Source organism: Lodderomyces elongisporus, chromosome 3 (assembly GCF_030384665.1).
Source record: "Lodderomyces elongisporus chromosome 3, complete sequence".
Taxonomy (NCBI): domain Eukaryota; kingdom Fungi; phylum Ascomycota; class Pichiomycetes; order Serinales; family Debaryomycetaceae; genus Lodderomyces; species Lodderomyces elongisporus.
Genome location: NC_083675.1, coordinates 359269 through 377500, shown reverse-complemented (window position 1 = coordinate 377500; position 18232 = coordinate 359269). Strand labels below are relative to the sequence as shown.

Here is an 18232-nt window from a genome sequence, read left to right as displayed (position 1 = left end):
CCAAGAGAACACAACAAAAAAAAAGAAATTAATGGAAGAAAAAAGATTGCTTAGAAGTTGACAAATGTAGTCAAATGTAGATAAAAAAACTAATACATTATCATATATTTTGAAGCCTCTACTCAAATGAGAAAAGGCGAGAATAAACATTTACAATGCTGATTTAATTCGAAAATTATATTCTTGTAAATTGACTCTATAATAAACACTACCATCTAAAGTATGTACCCACAATCTTCATTTTGTAATATTGGTGAACTATGAAGAATTAGAATAAGACATTGAAAAAAAATTGGAAAAATGAATAAAAAAAGGTGGAAGGAAAAAATGGAAAGAAAAAGAAGCTGAATAAAGAGAATGAAACCAACAGCTAAAGCTGACTGAGTGGGAACATTGGTTTTGTCACACTAAAACCCACCAGTGAGGTTTCTAATCTTATCAACTTCCTCTTGTAATGCCTTTAAATCATCCAATATATTTGCTGTCAGATCGTTATTCGATGCGCCTCCATTGTACAATCCTCCTACGCGAGATGCTTCATTTGCCTCATTTATATCGTACGGTATCTTTGGCGGAAGTGCTGGTGGTTGTGGAGATCCAGTCGTCCGCAATGGCAGTGGCAGTGGCAGGGGCTGTAATTGGGGCTGTAACTGTGGCTGTAACTGCGTCAGTGTTTGTGCCAATGCTTGTGCACCGCTTCTTTTCCTTGGTGGTGGAGGTGCAGGTTTGGCTGCTCTATTTGGTATAGGTGACGATAATGATCTATGGCGTGGCACTGGTGGCTTTTGGTTTTGGAGTGTATTTTGAGCTGTTTGTCCCGTCATTTGAGACGAGAATGCCAGGAGAGAAATCTTTGGAAGGCCCTCATTCGAACCTTGGAGTTGCAGCTGTTGCAGTTGCAGTTGTTGTTGTTGTTGTTGTTGTTGTGGTTGTGGTTGAGTCAAAGATGGATTAGGCGCAAACATTCGCGCCATATCGGCTGGACCAGTAACGTTGGGTCGCAATGGAGTCATATTCTGGTCGTTTGTTAAGGATTCAGAAGACTCGGGTTCTGGAGTGATATTCATTCGGTTAAACAATTGGGACATCTGTGCTGGACCTGTCATATTTGGCTTGAGAAACATGTTATCGTTATGAGTCATTGACGGTACTGGAGTGCCATCAACTGAAGCAGTGTCGACATTATGCAAATTATGGAATCGGTTAATTTGTGGTTCCATCTCTTCCAATACTTCTCTTTCCTCTTGGTCTTGAGATTGTTGTGTATTCCCGCTTAAGCCGCTATGAACATATCCAGCGGTGCCACTGGTGCCACTACTTTGTTGCTGTTGCTGTTGTTGTTGTTGCTGCTGCTGCTGCAGTTTCTTGATCTGTTCGAGCAATTGATCCATTGGTAGTGAGTAATCAATTTGATTTTCGGATGAGACTGGCTGCGGTGACTCTGCTGGCGATAGAAAGCTTAGCGAGTTGTCATGAACATCTACTTGATCTGAGAATTTAACTTTTTTTGATTTCCTTTTCTTGTTTATACTTGATGAGGAGCTAGCGGTATCTGGTCTTTCTCCAGTGAGTAGGAATTGCGTAAAACTGTCGATATCTAAAGGCGCCATGGGCTTCAGTCTTTGTCTCAGATCTTGTCCATCATTTTGATTTGATGACGATGATGATGATTCCTCTTCGCCCTCGTCACCATTTGCGCCTTCATCACCTTCATCGTCATTTTGTCTCTTTTTAGAAAGGATCGATGGCGGAGTCGGCACTGGTGCAACTACTTTGATCAATCTCCTTACTGGTTCCTCGCCCATCAACGTGTGACTAATGACTCTTAGTAATGCGAAAAACTCCCCGATATTGATGCTTGAGCTGATCTTGTTGAATATCAGACATATTCGATTTTTGCTTTGTTCCAGAATCTTGAAATTGACGAGGAAATTGAAAACATCATTGATTGATATTGTTCTGTTATTTGTCCTTGCAAGGATATCACTATACCATCGCATGTATGTCTTGGATTCTTGCAAGGTTAATTCCTGTGCAGTGAGGCTTAGTGGTATACTATTGTCCGGGTCCCGTTCGTCATAGGGGATGGAATCAACCGACATGCTTGGTCTGCGATATGGCTGGTGGAGGTTTTCATAACTGTTGTTATCGCTATGTATGATATTCTGTGAAGAGGTTGGCTGATCAGGATACAAGTGTTTGATGTTGTTGAAGTTTAGTCGTTGTTGGGGTCGACCGTGTGAGAAGTTGTTGCTGAAATTGTAATTGTTGTTGCTGCTGTTGTAATCATTGTTGTTGTTGCTGTTGCTATTGCCCTGAGTGCTCCCGTTCTGCTGGTTGCCACTATATCCGTTCATTTCAAAGTAAAACTATTTGTATCCATGAAATGGTTGATAGGATTGTGGGATAACGATTGTGTTGACCTGTGGGTGTGTAAAATTAGTATCTGAAAAGGAGGTCGGATTGATCTCGCTCTTTTCGTCGGTGGGAACTTCTGGATCCACACACAAACACACAGACAAACGCAAAAAAATAAATTTAAAAATATATAAAAATAGAAAATAAATAAAATATAAAATATAGAAAAATTTTAAAGTGTAAAAAAAGTAAAGAAAAATTGAAGATGTTGAAGAGTGTCGTCGCGCACAAAGTGTGGGAACCTTTTTTTCGATTTTTTATAAAGGTATACAATCCATTTATTATTATTATTATTATCAATGTGTAATTTTCTCTTTCTTTCCAGTAGATTATTGTTATTATTACTGTTGTTATTAATATTATTTACCAAACATTGTATGGCTCTGCGTACCTGATTTCCGTTGAAATTGGGGACCGGACGAAGAAGTGGAAAGACAAGAAAACAAGACTACATTAGAAACAAGCAACAAAAACTAAATTAGTTCAAAGGAACAAGGATAAAGGATAAAGGATAATAGTGTTAGATCAAGAGAATCACTAGAATACAAATTTTGACGAGATATAAGCTAATTAAACCTGGATGGAGGTAATTGATCACGTGCGTGTTTAATATCTAGTTTTTAATATTCTATTTTTCTAATTTTTTTTTTTTTACATCTTTCATCGACTTTATTATATATATAGACTATTAGAAAAAAAAAAGTAACTACAACAACTACAAGTTGCATTTACTTACACAGAAAAACACTAAATCAAAAACAGTATACGAATCATGAATTGAAACATCATCAAGGGGGAAACCAGCCTTCTCTTTTTTTGTTCTTTTTTTTGTTTTTTTTTTGCTTTTCTTTTTTAATTTTGTTTATTTCCCGAAAAATGCTTACTTGTCACGCAATGCTTCTTGCAAGGCAACAGTATCTGCAATATGTTTGTTGTTGTTTATGCCAACTTGTTGCACTTGGTGTGGAGTGAATGTGTGTCTATTTTCAGCAGGCGAAGCTGCCCATTCACTATCCTCTTCCAAGTCCTGTTGTTTTCCTTTACCCTTTTCGATAAATGTGGTGTCACCAATGTTTGATGTTGCCATTCTTTCAACTTCTTGTGCAGAGGGCATAAATATGACTCTTGTGCCTGGTGATTTGGCCATGTTTTGCAATGCGTCCAAGTATCTAATTTGCATAGCTGGCTTAGAAGCCAAGATATCAGCAGCCTTTCTCATCAATTTTGCACTTTCAACCTCGGCCTTGGCATTGATAATCTTACCTTCTCCGATTCTTTTAGCTTCTGCTGCCATTGATAATGAGGCTTGCACCTTGTCTGGCAAAGTCAAGTCCTTGATCAATATAGATTCGATATTGACACCCCAGTCAAATGCAGTCTTGGCGATAATGTGTTCGATTGATTCGGCAATTTCTTCTCTCTTTTCGACAACATCTTGTAATACTCGTCCACCAATAACGTCTCTCAATGTTGTTTGGGTTCTTTCAACAATGGCATCGTGGATGTTTTGGATGGAAAAAATTGCCTTCATGGGGTCAATAATGTTGTAGTAAACGACTGAGGTAACAATAACACTAACGTTATCTCTGGTCAAGCATTTTTGTGCAGGAATTTCTCGAATGTTGATTTTGATGGAGACTCTGGTTAGTCTTTCTGACCAAGTATTGACATAGCTCAAGCCAGGTTCAACTGTGCGTGATAATCTACCAAATGTTTGCACTAGACCAACTTCACCTTGGTCAACTTCCTTGTATGGGTTTTCGCAAAGGAAGCAAAACATTCCGCACTGGCCAAAACAAGAACCTAATCCAGCAATAAAGCCTTGGTAGCCGCCTGGTTTGGGGATATCATAGTCCTTGGCAAAGTTCTTCAACACCATATCTGGCTTGATTGATGGCTCTTCATTAATAGTGTTGGTATTATTGTAGCTCTTCTTGTATGTTGCAGGATCAAAAGAATTTGTTGATTGATTATCCAAGTTTGACATTGTGTAGTACTTGTTATTTACCCAAAATGTATTAGTGAGTTGATGATTTTTGAAAAAGAAATAGAAAAAGAAAAAAAAGAGAAAGGATTGGATAAAACAGAAAACTGAATACTGATAACCAATTGAATGTAAATTAGACAGAAATGGAAATATTAGTTGGAGATAGCAATAAATTGGGGAATACACTGGTCTATTTATAGTTGAAAGTTTTCCAAATACTTGGCATTTGAATAATGCTACTACCACTACTATTACTGTTATTGTTACTACTATTACTATTACTACTTTTACTACTGGTTCTAAGTATATACTCTTAATTTTAAACTGTTTTTTTTCTTAAATTTTTTTTCTTAAATTTTTTTTCTTTAATTTTTTTTAAAGACAAAAGTAAAAAATAGGTAATTTATGCGGGGGGAAGAAGGGTGGTGGGTGGTGGTGATGGAAGGCTGGAAATATTTTTATTATTAATTAAAAATAAAAAAGGTGCAGCCAAAAATGAAAGAAGAATGGAAATAAAAAGAAGTCATTGCAAATTGCAACTTTTTCCCTTTTTTTATCCCTACCTTTTATCCCACTTTTGTGTAATATAAATGTTTGTCTCTTTAAGTTGCTCATAGTCTCCCCTTCCCTCCCCTCCCCTCCCCTCCCCTCCCTCTTACCAACTACCAACTACGCCTTTCCATCCAATGAACATATTTTTGTTTGTGAAAACACTTTTCTACCCTCTCTCCTCTACACCTTCACCTATCAGATGCAAATGCAAATACAAATTAATTAAGCCGCGTGTAAATGGTATTTTTTTAAAAAAAAATGCAGTGCGTTAAATCCGAGGAAAGGAAAAGGAAAAGGAAAACAAAAAAGAGAGTCTCTTTATTGTACAGCCCTACCATCCCTTCCCTTCCCCCCTCCCCCGAAAAAAAGAGCCAAAAAAAAAACACCCACTGTGAGGCTTGGCTTGGCTCACTTTAATATTTTTATTTTTATTTTTTATTTTTATTTTTTTGTATTGTACCAAAATGTTGATGATAAAGAGATGGATGAAAATAAGTCATGCTTAAAAATTCTTCTATATTTTTTTTTGCAATCTATCCAAAGTAGAGTTTCCAATTTTTCTTATCATCACTTTTGCATATTGTGCAAGTGCTTTACTCAGTTTGAAAAAAAATATGAAGTAGGCAAAGTAAAATTAGAAATATAGAGGTAAACGTTTTGTGGAGAAGAAGAAGAAGACGGTACTGGGATAGAAACATTTACAATGATCGGAACGAACCGACTTGGATGACTCAATGAGTACACATATATATATATTTGTATATACACATGTATACATACACATTATCGATATATAACTCTAATGCTTGAATAGCTGCTTTTTCAAGTTTTGTTTAAATCGGATTTCCCCACCTCCTACACTAGACCCCAAAGGTAATGATTATCTTCTCATTTTTACCCAATTTTACCCACAACAACAAATGTAGAGCTCTATGCTAAAATCTTTCCATGTTTCCATAAATGCAAAAACAAAAAAAGAAGTAATCTTCAAGGCTGAGCTCCTTTGGAAACCTTTGTTTTTCTTTGTTTTCCTTTGTTTTTTTTGTTTTGTTGTTTTTTACGAGGAATAATAAAAACCTGATGTTTCAAAAGTGACACAAAGCCAAGATAGACAAGACATAACACACAACACAAACACACAAAAAAAAATAAAAAAAACGGAAAATTAAAACCAACCAACCAATCAATCAACCAACTGCCTTAAGAGAATGATCATGTATGCCGCGTTCGCCATAACCGTGATCAGTTTCTCAACACAATCTAGCCGAACTGCTTTATATCTCTATTCTTACTCTTTTACTACTACAATCACTAGGTTCTTTTCTTCACACACTCTCTCTTTCTTTTTGTTTTAGTTTTAGTTTTTATTTATTTTTTATTTTTCGTCAAATCTTTTCAATTCATTAGCATATTACGTCATAACGGAGATAATAAACGGGGCTATACCTTGACTTGACATGTTTTTACTCATGCTTATCTCTAACTACTTATTTCACGAACTAGTTATTAAGTGTTCATCATCTTATTAGTTTAAATATTGAGCTACTCTTAAATAATAACTCAGCCCAACTTTATACACTTATCTTAGTTTCTCAACTACCATTTCAGTAGCAACACTATTCTTTTCAACTAACTAAATAACTTACTAGTTACAATAAATATTAAAAACTTGTACCAAAAAAATAGTAATTACTAATCACAAATAATGAATATTTAATGTTTGACGTTTGATGTTTGATGTTTGATGTTTGATGTTTGATGTTTGATGTTTGATGGCTATTTACTATTCAATAATCTATATTTTCAAGCTCTTAATCTCCTCAATCAAAACATCCGCCTCTTTTTCTCCACCCACTGCCAATAATCCTCTCACCAAATCTTCCAAAAGATCTCTTGGATCCTCTAAACCAATAGATAACCTCAACAACTTTTTACTAATATGATCATCACTCATAGCCCTCCATTCAATCAAACTCTCTGCACCACCAAGACTCGTAGCATGACGAAACAACTTCAACTTTGAAGGCAACAGTTTAGCCTGGTCTTCTGAAGTCAACTCAATTGAAAAAACAGGGGTGTGGCCATTGGGCATTTGCTCCGTAATCCATTCCTTCTCCTTCTCATCATTTTGTTGTTGAAGTGATCCATGATGGAGTACATCCAATACCGGAAAATCCTTTTTATGCAAGTCAAGAAATTTGACTATAGTCTCGGCCGACTTGGATTGACGAGCAACACGCAATTCAAATGTCCTCAAACTACGAACAAGCAATGCCGACTCCAAATTGGCAATATTAGAGCCAAGAACCAACCTGTCCAAAAGCAAACTCTTCTTGACTTCCTGGTCCTTCACCAAAAGCAACCCAGCAAGCAAGTCAGAATGACCACCAAAGAACTTGGTTGCTGAATGCATCACTATATCAGCACCAAACTTGAAAGGATCCAATAACGGTGGTGGGGCAAACGTTGCATCCACCGACAAGAGCGCACCTCTATCGTGCGCTAATTTGGCATACTTGCGAATATCAAAATACGTACCATATGGATTCAATGGCGTTTCCAAATGCACTAAATCACCTTGCTTAACTGAATCCCACTTGCTACTTTTACCATCAGGAGCAACCTCTTCATCGTTGATGTGGATTTGATGAAGGCCAAAATTACGTTTCCAGATATCGGCAATGCCTTGACAGCCATGGTATCCATCTCCAATAGCCAACGTCTTGGGATTAACATGAGTAATCAACGCATTGAATGCACTTAAACCAGAATTGTACACAACTGTTGGATACCCTGTAATAGATTCAACAATAGCTTCAATCTGTGCAGCATTGGGATGGTTTTCACGAGAATACACCAAAGTGTTGGGATCTGTCAACCCACCTGGAATAAGCTCATCAGGGTTTGACGAGTAAGAGTAAGTCGTGGTGACATGAATTGGTGTAATTACATCGTTGGTGGTCTTGAGATGGTCACCGCCATGGATCGAATTGGTTGAAAATGCAGTCATTGGAAATAATGTGAGATTAGCTAATTAGTTTATGAGTCACTCAGTTCAGAATGTCTATGTTTGTAAAGCCAAGTCTTAATCTCGGTCTGTGGCTAAACTATTTAGTGAGTGAGTGAGTGAGTGAGTGAGTATGTGTGTGTGCAATTGGCAAGGAAAATCAATATAAACTGTAGACAATTGGTATTGGTAGGAAGTGTAGAAAGTGGATGGAAATTAGGTAGAAATTAAGTCTGTAGTGATGGTGATGATAGTGATAGTGCGAGACCCAATTGCGCTTGTGCACGTTGGAACTCGGCATTTCTGAAAAAGATCCGACGTACAATATATATTTCGGATCGTAATTAGCTCCTGCCTTTTTTGTCATTATTCTTTCAATTTTTTTTTTCAATCTGCTAATTATGATACACAATACTGACGCCACATTTTTGATTTTGATATTCTCTTGGTTCAAATGAAGACACTTTGAACCCCCACTTTTTTTTATTCCTATTCCCCTTTGTCAAAGCACTTTTTCTACCAGTTTGTGAAAGAGAGAAAAAAAAAGCACAAGAGTAGAGATAATGTATTTATACAAACACACACACGCACATACAAATTTATATGCATCAAACTCTGGCTATCATAATTGTATTGGTAATTGTATCTATATATATATGTAAAGTTTATCTACTCATTACTTCTTTCCCGCTCCTTCCTCCTCCTTCTCCCTCAAGTCTGATTACCCCATTTTTGTAGCATGCTCACTTCCTTTCATTCTCCTTGCCATTCGACTCAACAAGTAATATACACACCCAAGGAACCTAAACAATGCCATAAATGCAACAGTCCAAAGAATCACCGTCAAGAATACCTCGCTTCGTGTAGTAGACGTATCGGTGTCCTGATTCGAACTAGACACAAACTGGTTGAATCCACCTGTTTCCAATACAACGGCAACGATTATAAAGTTTGAAATCATCCAAATTAAGACCGTCATCGACCTGATAAACGCATAGTAATCCTCAGTGTTTGTAACAACAACTTTATCATCTTTTGGTGCAGGGTCGCGAATCTTCTCCAACTGGTTCAAATACGACTGATTAATCTCTTCCTTGAGGATGGGCACGCTAACGTCAAAAGTACCATCTTCACGCAATTTGGCCTCACCCAAGGATTTACCGCCAACATCACCTTTTGTACCCCATGAGATATCATCAATGTTACAAAAGGCATAGATGTTGAGAACATTGATGTAACTTGGCGAAAGTAGAATATACTGAACAAATGAAGTAAACATGTGCCACGGCTCGAAATACAAAAACGAGGCAAGAAAATATAGCGCATACGTAGATGCAGTGGCAACGATAAGATCACGAAACTGAGCATTTTCAAAAAACAAACTTACTGAAAATGAATTCAGATCATGAATTTGTTGAATGGCATGCACGGCAAGGAAAATAGCAGCAAAGATCATATAGGCCATTAAAATGGCAAAGAAAATCACAATAACAATGTAGAATTTCTCAGTACCTTTTGGTTTGTTACCAAAGGACAAGACAAATGTAGTGACTATGGATGCCAAGTAAAGCCACAAGAAAATCACCGAAAGAACATTGCCCGGAGCAAAATTGAGTTCAGAATCAGCTAATGAAGTAGTCAAAATCCTAAAAACAAGGAAATATGAACCAATGGAAAACCACGAAACCACCAAGTTGATAAATTGGTAAAAAAATTCTATATGGAAGAAGATCTTGCGCCCAAATGAATGCGAGCTGGTCCATATTTTGGGGAAGTGAACCAATGAGTAAATTGCGGCAAAGAAGGACCCATTAAGCCATCTACGTCTTTGCAAGATAAACTCGGCCAACCCTTCAGGGACATCTGTTTCTGCACTAGCAGATTTGCAATAACGTAATAACCAATTGCATCCGCGTTTTGCCACTAGTTCGAAACATAGAATACGATCCTCTGCAAGATACATGTTTGAGGTGAAGATTCCTGCTTCTTCTTTCAACAATGCTCTCTTCATTTCGTATTCGTCATCCTGAGGATCCAATTCACCAGAACTATGAAGAAACTCACCTTTGAAATATTTTTCCAAGGGACCAATACCATTGATGTCGTTTTGCAATGCAACGTTTCTATATGCTGAAAATGCACCCGGCAACACCGAGATAAAACCAAATGCTGATTCTGTAGGTTTATCCAAGATGTTTGAAATCTTGTACTCGAAATTCTGGCCATAAACTATGGGGTTTGTAATCATTTGTCTTTTTTTCAAAGAGGCAGTAATCTCACCACATGCACCAGCCACTCGGTGATCACGATCAAACTCTTTCCACAACTTGTATAATGATTTGCCAGCTGGTTGGGTACCACAATCCAACAAAATGACTATCTTGGGATCCAAGACCTGGCCAATAGCTTGGAAACACCAACGGTGGGAATTAATCTTTTTAGCATTTGTTTCTTTTAGACAAAAGAGCATTTGCACGGGGACTATTTTCTCAGTAGTGAGTTTGACCACATCATCGCTAACTGAACTGATACCAACTCTTGTAGTATATTCATACATGTGCGCTTGCACTTTTTTGTCGTCAACTCTACTTTTAGCCAATCCTTCTTGGTACACACCCAAGCCGGCAAGTAGAGCTTGTGCTCTTTCATTGATTTTGGTTCGTCCATCACTAACAATACACACAACAATTTTTTTCCATGAGTCCTTACCCCATACTGAAGATCTTGATTTTGATTCGAGGTATTTGATGTTTTTAAATACACCTTTCAAGGTTCTTCCCAAAAGGATATCGTCTTCATTGTACATTGTGATAACAATCATCAACTCTGTTTGTCTAGGTATCGGGTAGTGTACTGGTCTTAGGATATATGCGTCTCGATAAAAGTTTGATGGACCGCATGTCACTGCAGTGTATCTCATGAATGCAAACTCTCTTGATAATCCGCCATCTTTTTCGTTTGGGTTGTAGTCGGGGAATTTCGACAAGAGTTCGCCCGCCACGGGACAGTCCAAGACCAAGTGGCCATTGATACCACTTGCTCTAATGGGTTTCTTTGCACGCACTTCTTCTTGTGGTGGTGGTTCTTGGAATGGAGCTTCAGAGCCAAAAGGTCCTTCTGCATCTTCCAATCCTCTGTTTCCATCTTCATCCTCTGCGTCTATTGGTTCCACGCCTTCATCTATCAAGTCTCCTACGGGGACAAAATCCGGTTGAGCATCATCGTCTACATAGCTTGCAGTAGCCAAATCATAGTGTTCTCCTTCGAAGTTGTTATATTGGATGCGCTGGTCAAACTCTCGTTCTTCTGGGTCATCATCGTCGTCATATACATGTGGAACAAATGCTTGGTTGTAATTTGGACTGGGTCCGCTGTAGCCTTGGTATTGCATTTCGTAATCTTCTTGGAATGGATCATTATTATGATGGTGATGATGATGATGAAGAGGATGGTGCAGTGCAGTGTTGAGGGGGTTATTTGTAGTGGTGGTATTTGTGGCACCAGCAGCGGCAGCAGTGGTAGTATCGAATATTGGCTGATTGTAGTAGTTGTCGCCTAGGGAAGTATTCAGCTGGTTATGGTGATATATGGGTTCTGGTTGGTGGAAATTCAACGAGTGTGAAGACACATTGTGTTGGTAATTGTATGTTCCTTGAGTTAATGGAGTGTTACTGACATTGTGGTTTAAGAATTCTAGCGACAGGTCGTCTTCGTCATCGTCTGAGCGGGCATATGAATTGTTTCTTGCGTTGTAGCCGGGGTAAAGGTGGTTAGGGTCACCATTGGCTCTGTTGTAACTCATCTCTAGAAGAGTGTTGGTGAATCTGTAATTGCTAAAAAAAAAGTGCTAGCCTCGGGGGTAAAAAAAAATGGTGTATTTGATGTTTAAAGCTGAAGGGGTTTGGTCTCACTTTCTTTATTTTTTAATTTTTTAATTTTCTTTTAATCTTTTTATTTTGTCTGTCTCCTCGTTTTGTTTTTTCGTGCGGTCGTCTACTATAAAGAGAACGCGTACTTCTTTTGATCCAGTAATGCAAAGAGATCAAACACTTTTGGTGCACAGACAAAAAACAAATAATAAAATAAAAAAAAAAATTAAAATTTGTGATTTATAATTTCTTTCTAAGCAAATTGAAATAGGAAAACAAATATTATTAGAGATAAGCCTTGATATACTTTATATGGGCAAGAACCTCCGTTCAATTTATATAAAGAGACACAAGTCACTAGCTTGATTGATTGATTGATGATAATGATGATGATGATGATGATGATGATGTGACTTTGCGTTTGTTTTTATATATATTTTCTCTTTTAAGTTTTCTTGTACCATTTCCTTCCTCTTCTTACACTTTATACCATTTTTCTTGTTTTCTTGATAATCTGTGCATACTCCTGATTTACAATCAAATAAAGGAGGCAGTGTATAGTGCGTGTATGCGCTGTAGCTCTCCTTAGTTCTTTTGTTTGTAAATTGTTTTAGAAAATGTGTGTATGTATATATGTATGTGTATAAGTATGTGTATAAGTATGTGTATATGTATGTGTATAAGTATGTGTATATGTATATGTATGTGTGTATGTATGTGTATATGTTTATGTGCAACTTTTAAATGTTTCTAAAAATATATAAAAATTATTTATATTTACTTATATTTGTATTATTTCGCTACCAAATGTATAACAGAGTGTTTCATAAATGATTCAGCCTCATTTGTAATAAATGAACCCAAAAAACAAGCATATGCTCTAGAAGGCATGTATTATATATATTTCATACCCACTTATTTCTAGGTCTTGACTCTGATTTGTTTTTATGAATCTATTAACCATATTGATATACCATTTTTGCTTAATCAAATAGAAGTTGTAACAAATTTGTTATCAACTTTTGAGGTTAATTCAATATACACCACCATAACTCTATGGAAAGAATACCTCTTCTCCTCACTGTTTGTGTAATTTCAATGACCAAAAAAAGAGGCTGTACCAAAGAAACAACTGTTTCTGAATAACCATAAAGCCCAAAAAAAAATTGAATAGTGCGACAAAAGTTTGGCCATCATGTTCTTTGGACTGGTAGCACCATAAACAATTCATCATTTACTTCTTCATATAAAGGGCTTTGACAATAAAAAACTTTGAAAAAGAAAGTAGAGAGGGAAACGAATAGGAAGAAATGACACTGATAGAAAAATTGTTTAAACAGCAAGTGTAAGATTATTATTTTTTTAAATACTCTCTTTCAAAGAGGTTCAAAGTATAGTACTTTGGGAGACAACAAAAATCAGTGATTTCTCTACAAGTTCCAATTAGTGCTGTAAAACAACACTTGCAAAGTAAAAAATTTAACTTACAAATTAGTGAATCTTGAGAGGGATGTTGAGAGATTACAAGTTTATTGTCATTTGTTTATTTAAAGGGAGTCATTGAAAGAACCTTTAAGCAGTTGTTGCAGTTGTTGCAGTTGTTGCAGTTGTTGTTGCAGTTGTTGTTGCAGTTGTTGTTGCAGTTGTTGTAGATTATGTGGATGGACTACAGTGCAAATAATATACTATGTTATCCGCCATCAAACAGAGGTGAGAAAGGCGGGGCTGAGTAAATATATCTGTTTCTCACAACAATTTTTTTTTTCTTTTTGTTTTGCATTTGTAAGCCACAATTCAATTATCGGCCGAAAGTTCACTACATTGTATATACAACCTTTACTTCGGATATTGACTAGTCCGATACTTTCAACTTCGGGTGAGAAATGATATACCTATATCTAACCGCATTCCATATACAATTTCCAATAAAAAAAAATGTTTGCTCAACGAGTTTTTTTGTTTGTTGCGGCGTTTATGTTTAAAAGGTTATCTCTAGCGCAGCATCTAATAATGCCTACAATACCAACCGAGTAAAAAAAAAAAGCCGCATAAAGATGCACACGGCACGTGTCGCAAGTACTGTAAGTGTTTGGAAGAATATTAAAAAAACTGATAAGAAAGTTACGGTTATTATTAAAAGCAATTATTTTTTTATTTCTTCTTCTTTGTAGAGCCCCCCCCCCAAAAAAAAAAAACAATTTAAAAAGATGTTGAGATCCGTAAACCGAGTTAGAAAAAAGGAAGAAACAATAAGCAAGCTCCTACTATATAATATACCAGGACCATTTCCACTCCCAATGTAAATATGTATATATCTATATATATAAATTTGTATATACAAAACGAATTCATGTGACCTTTTTTTTTTTAGATTCCGCGGTACATGTCACAAAATGCGCTTTTCTATCAAGATCTTTCTTTAAAATTGTGGCTATTGAGAAAACATGTCTAGGTTATTGGCCATTCTGTTGTTTATATAAGAAAAAAAAACTATGGTATAGCATTTAACAGCTTAAGGAACGGTATTGGCCGATGTAGGAATATGCCAGGGGAGGACTTGGGGTGGGAAAACAAAAGAAGAATAAATAAAAATGGAATATATCATACATTTAGTTATTTGGGGTTATTTAGTACAATAATTATGAATAAAGTATGATAAGCAAAATGAAGCAGATGAAGCAGATGAAGCACAAGAAGCAGAATAAGGGCCCAATGCATGCACGGCGCCGTACTTTTCCTTTACTATGCTTTTCTCTCTCTCTCTCTTTGTTTGTTTTCCGACATTAACGCCGCATTTTTTATATGCGACTTTTGTTCTCTGCTTATTCCGCCGCACTTTTGCTCATTCTTCTGGTATACGGTTTTGTAAGCAGCAGCCGATTTCCCATCCTTGTTTTACTTTCCATTATCTCCGCTCCTTTTTTTTATATACTTAGTATGTGAAATAGTAACTTTTAGCACCTCAATAGTAATGGAGGAAGAATAAGAGAAGTAGGAGGGGAAGGATACTGTATTATTACTGATTTACCCGAACTTCCTTTCTTTCTTTCTTTCTTTCTTTTTATCGTTTTCGGTAAAGATAAAATGTCTAAAAGCCGCACTTTTTTTATTTTTGCCATGTAACATCGTTTAAAGTCTTTGAAATTATATAGTGATTTGTCTAAAATTGCCATCTCTTTCTTTCTCTTAGTTAATTTAGTTAATCTATTTGTTTGTTTGTTTTTTTAGTTTGTTGGTTAAGTATTTGTCATCAACTATTGATTGTCGTTACTATAGTACTGTGGAAGAAAAAACAAAACAAAACAAAACAAAACAAAAAATGTTAATGAGTCAGTTATTCGCAACTATACCACTTTGAAAACCCATTTTCTATATATTTCTGAGTATCCATAACCATAGGTATAACAAAGTAACTTCAGAATACTATATAAGTAGCAGGAAATGTTTCGAATTTAAGCTAAGTAATGATGTGTAATAAAAAAAGTAAACCTTCTTGACCAATTACTCTTTTTCAAACACAGACTAATCAATCACTTCCGGGAACAGAAAACTATTATTATTAATACTACTACTACTACTACCACCACCACTACTATTAAGCCAAAAATATAAAAGAGTATTAACAACAAAACACATATTACAAGTAAACACCCACCAATAAACATGAAACAGTTTTTCAAAGACTATTTTGCTGGCCAGATTCTCCACAGATTATCAGGCCGTCGTTGGTTTCTCCACAATGATGAACTTCCAGGCTACATTATCCCCGAAAAGTATCTTGAGTTTTCTGAAAAACAAGACAGTGAGGAAATTGCCGCTGTACCAGCCATCGAAGAAGAAAATGCCTCTCCCACCTCACTTGACGCAGTCAAAAAGTCTGATGACGAAAAAGACATTGACGAAGAAGATGAAGAAGACGAAGCTTCAAAGGAAACTATTGCAAACTCCAAAAACCTGAGCAAATCGGAATACATTATAGTTACTTGGGATGGCGATGACGATCCTGAAAACCCCTATAATTGGCCACTATACCTCAAGTGTATTATGGCATTCCAAATTGCTTTTCTCACAGTCTCAGTCTATATGGGCTCTGCAATATATACACCTGGTATAGAAGATATCATGCAGAAATTCAACATCAATCTGACATTGGCAACTTTACCATTAACAATGTTTGTTATTGGTTACGGTATTGGACCCATCGTGTTTAGTCCACTTTCAGAACACACAAAGATTGGCAGAACACCAATCTATGTCATTACCTTGTTCATATTTTGCATGATGCAGATTCCAACTGCATTATCAACTGGGATTGCAGGAATGTCGGTATTGCGTCTTATTGCTGGGTTTTTCGCAAGTCCTGCATTATCTACTGGTGGTGCTTCTTATGGAGATTTCATTTCCTTGCCTTATTTTGTATGTGGATTAGCCGCATGGTCTTTGGGTGCCGTGTGTGGACCAGCAATTGGACCATTGATTGGATCTGTCTTGGTTGTGCGTGGTGGCCATAATGGATATGAGAGCTGGAGATGGACTTTCTGGTTTATGGCATTAATCTCATCGTGCTTTTTATTCTTTATATTCACATTACCCGAAACTTATACGCCATACTTGCTAAGAAGAAAAGCCCAGAGATTGAGAAGATTGACGGGAAACAATAGAATTAGGTCTGAAGCTGAAATTGGAGCTGGTGAGTTTTCTTCGCTTAGTGCTGTTGTCAAGAAATTGTTGTGGAGACCGATTGAAATCACATTGAAGGAACCTGTGGTTTTGTTGATTGATATTTACATTGCTTTGGTGTACAGTATTATCTACTTGTTCTTTGAAAGTATCCCTATTGTTTACCAAGAAACAAAACACTTTCCTTTGATCTTGATGGGTGTCACATATACCTCCATTGTCATTGGTATAATCTTGGCTGGTGCAGTTTACATCCCGTACGTGTACCAAATCTTTACAAAGAAACTTATCCTGGGCACTATGGTATCTCCCGAAGTATTCTTACCTGCAGCCATTGTTGGTGCAGCACTTATGCCTACTAGGTTATTCATCTTTGGATGGACGGCATCGCCTGATATCCACTGGTTCCCACCATTGATTGGTATCGCCCTTTTTGCAGCAGGTGCTTTTATAATTTTCCAAACCTTGTTTAATTATATGGCATCGAGTTTCAAAGTGGAGTACTTGGCATCGGTGTTTTCATCTAATGCGTTTTTCAGAAGTGTGAGCGCAGGATGCTTTCCACTTTTTGGAAGAGCATTGTTTCATAATCTTGGCTCTAGGAAGTTCCCTGTCGGATGGGGTTCGAGTTTATTGGCATTCTTGAGTCTTGGAATGCTTCTTATTCCAGTATTTTTCTATTTGAATGGTCCCAAGTTGAGAGCTAGATCTGCATATGCTTATTAGCCAAAGAGAATGTAAGGCAAGAGGGGGGGGGGGGTGATAGAAGAAGGCAAAGGCACAGCGATTAAGGGTGTAATTGGTGGTATTATTTATTCTATGTATATATCTGTTTTAAAGAATTATCTTTTTTTTTTTAATTTTGTTGCTCTTTTTATATAATTCTTCAAGTTAATTAGATAGAACAACCTCCAATAAGCATGTCCATAATACTAGCAAACAATAATGTAGCACCAAAAAATTGCAGCAAGATATCTAAGTACAATCTTCATATTTTATTTATGAAAATTCCGATGAAATGGGCAAAAACTCGAAAATGATGAAAAGAACTGGAAAGAAAAATAGAGCAATAATAATAATAATAATAATAATAATAATAATAACAAAAGCACAAGCATATGTTATGCAAGATCGTGTCAAAAAAAGTTCGGGGAATTATCTTTAAAGAGTTTTTTTCTTCGGTGAAATTGGTGAAAGGGAGAGCAATCGACATAAGAGATGACATTGTTTGTGTAATCTAAATATGTTGCGAGGGTAGGAGCAAGTTCACCCTGATGAATTGTAGATGCCTTATCTGTGCCCGGATTTTGTTATCTAGTTTTATATTGCTGTGCTTTTTATAATACTCTGGTGGGGGGGGGGGGGGGGGTTAGCGTGTTAGTAATCTTAGATTTAACAATAAAAAAATAAAGCGAACTTGTCTTTAATCCGAGATTAGTAATTCCTATTTTTATTGAAAATAATGACATTTGGTAGCGCCGTTAGTTTTTCCGTGTTTTTGATTGTCTTTTTTTTTCTTATTTCTTTTTTTATTTTCTTCGAAGAATGCTACCAATGATTTGTAAGCCACATCAGTATTGCATTTAGCGAGATGGATTTTTGTATGTGAAAAACAATTTATCGAGTTTGTGATATTTTGCGTAAGCAATCTTTGATGAATTTGGCACTTGAAAGTAAAATTTTTGAGCGATGATATGCAGATATGCGTTAGAAATTAGT

At 36.5% G+C, this 18232-nt stretch overlaps 5 protein-coding genes across 5 annotated transcripts; 1 reads left to right on the top strand and 4 right to left on the bottom strand. All coding sequences in view use genetic code 12, as the record gives it.

The window, feature by feature from the left end:
- Positions 1–407: 407 nt before the first annotated feature.
- PVL30_002481 (uncharacterized protein) lies at positions 408–2102 on the bottom strand (the record flags this gene model as incomplete). Its single annotated transcript, XM_001523491.2, has 1 exon — positions 408–2102. The coding sequence occupies one exon, from the start codon at positions 2100–2102 to the stop codon at positions 408–410; it is 1695 nt and encodes a 564-aa protein (XP_001523541.2).
- Positions 2103–3298: 1196 nt separating this feature from the next.
- Positions 3299–4405, bottom strand: PVL30_002480 (uncharacterized protein; the record flags this gene model as incomplete). The annotated part of the gene is made up of 1 exon (XM_001523490.1): positions 3299–4405. The coding sequence occupies one exon, from the start codon at positions 4403–4405 to the stop codon at positions 3299–3301; it is 1107 nt and encodes a 368-aa protein (XP_001523540.1).
- Positions 4406–6752: 2347 nt separating this feature from the next.
- Positions 6753–7967, bottom strand: PVL30_002479 (uncharacterized protein; the record flags this gene model as incomplete). The annotated part of the gene is made up of 1 exon (XM_001523489.1): positions 6753–7967. The coding sequence occupies one exon, from the start codon at positions 7965–7967 to the stop codon at positions 6753–6755; it is 1215 nt and encodes a 404-aa protein (XP_001523539.2).
- A 718-nt stretch (positions 7968–8685) lies between these two features.
- CHS2_1 (Chitin synthase, class 2) lies at positions 8686–11766 on the bottom strand (the record flags this gene model as incomplete). The annotated part of the gene is made up of 1 exon (XM_001523488.1): positions 8686–11766. One exon carries the CDS (start codon positions 11764–11766, stop codon positions 8686–8688), a length of 3081 nt encoding a protein of 1026 aa, XP_001523538.2.
- Positions 11767–15496: 3730 nt separating this feature from the next.
- FLR1_2 (Multidrug transporter flr1) lies at positions 15497–17239 on the top strand (the record flags this gene model as incomplete). The annotated part of the gene is made up of 1 exon (XM_001523487.1): positions 15497–17239. One exon carries the CDS (start codon positions 15497–15499, stop codon positions 17237–17239), a length of 1743 nt encoding a protein of 580 aa, XP_001523537.2.
- Positions 17240–18232: the final 993 nt, after the last annotated feature.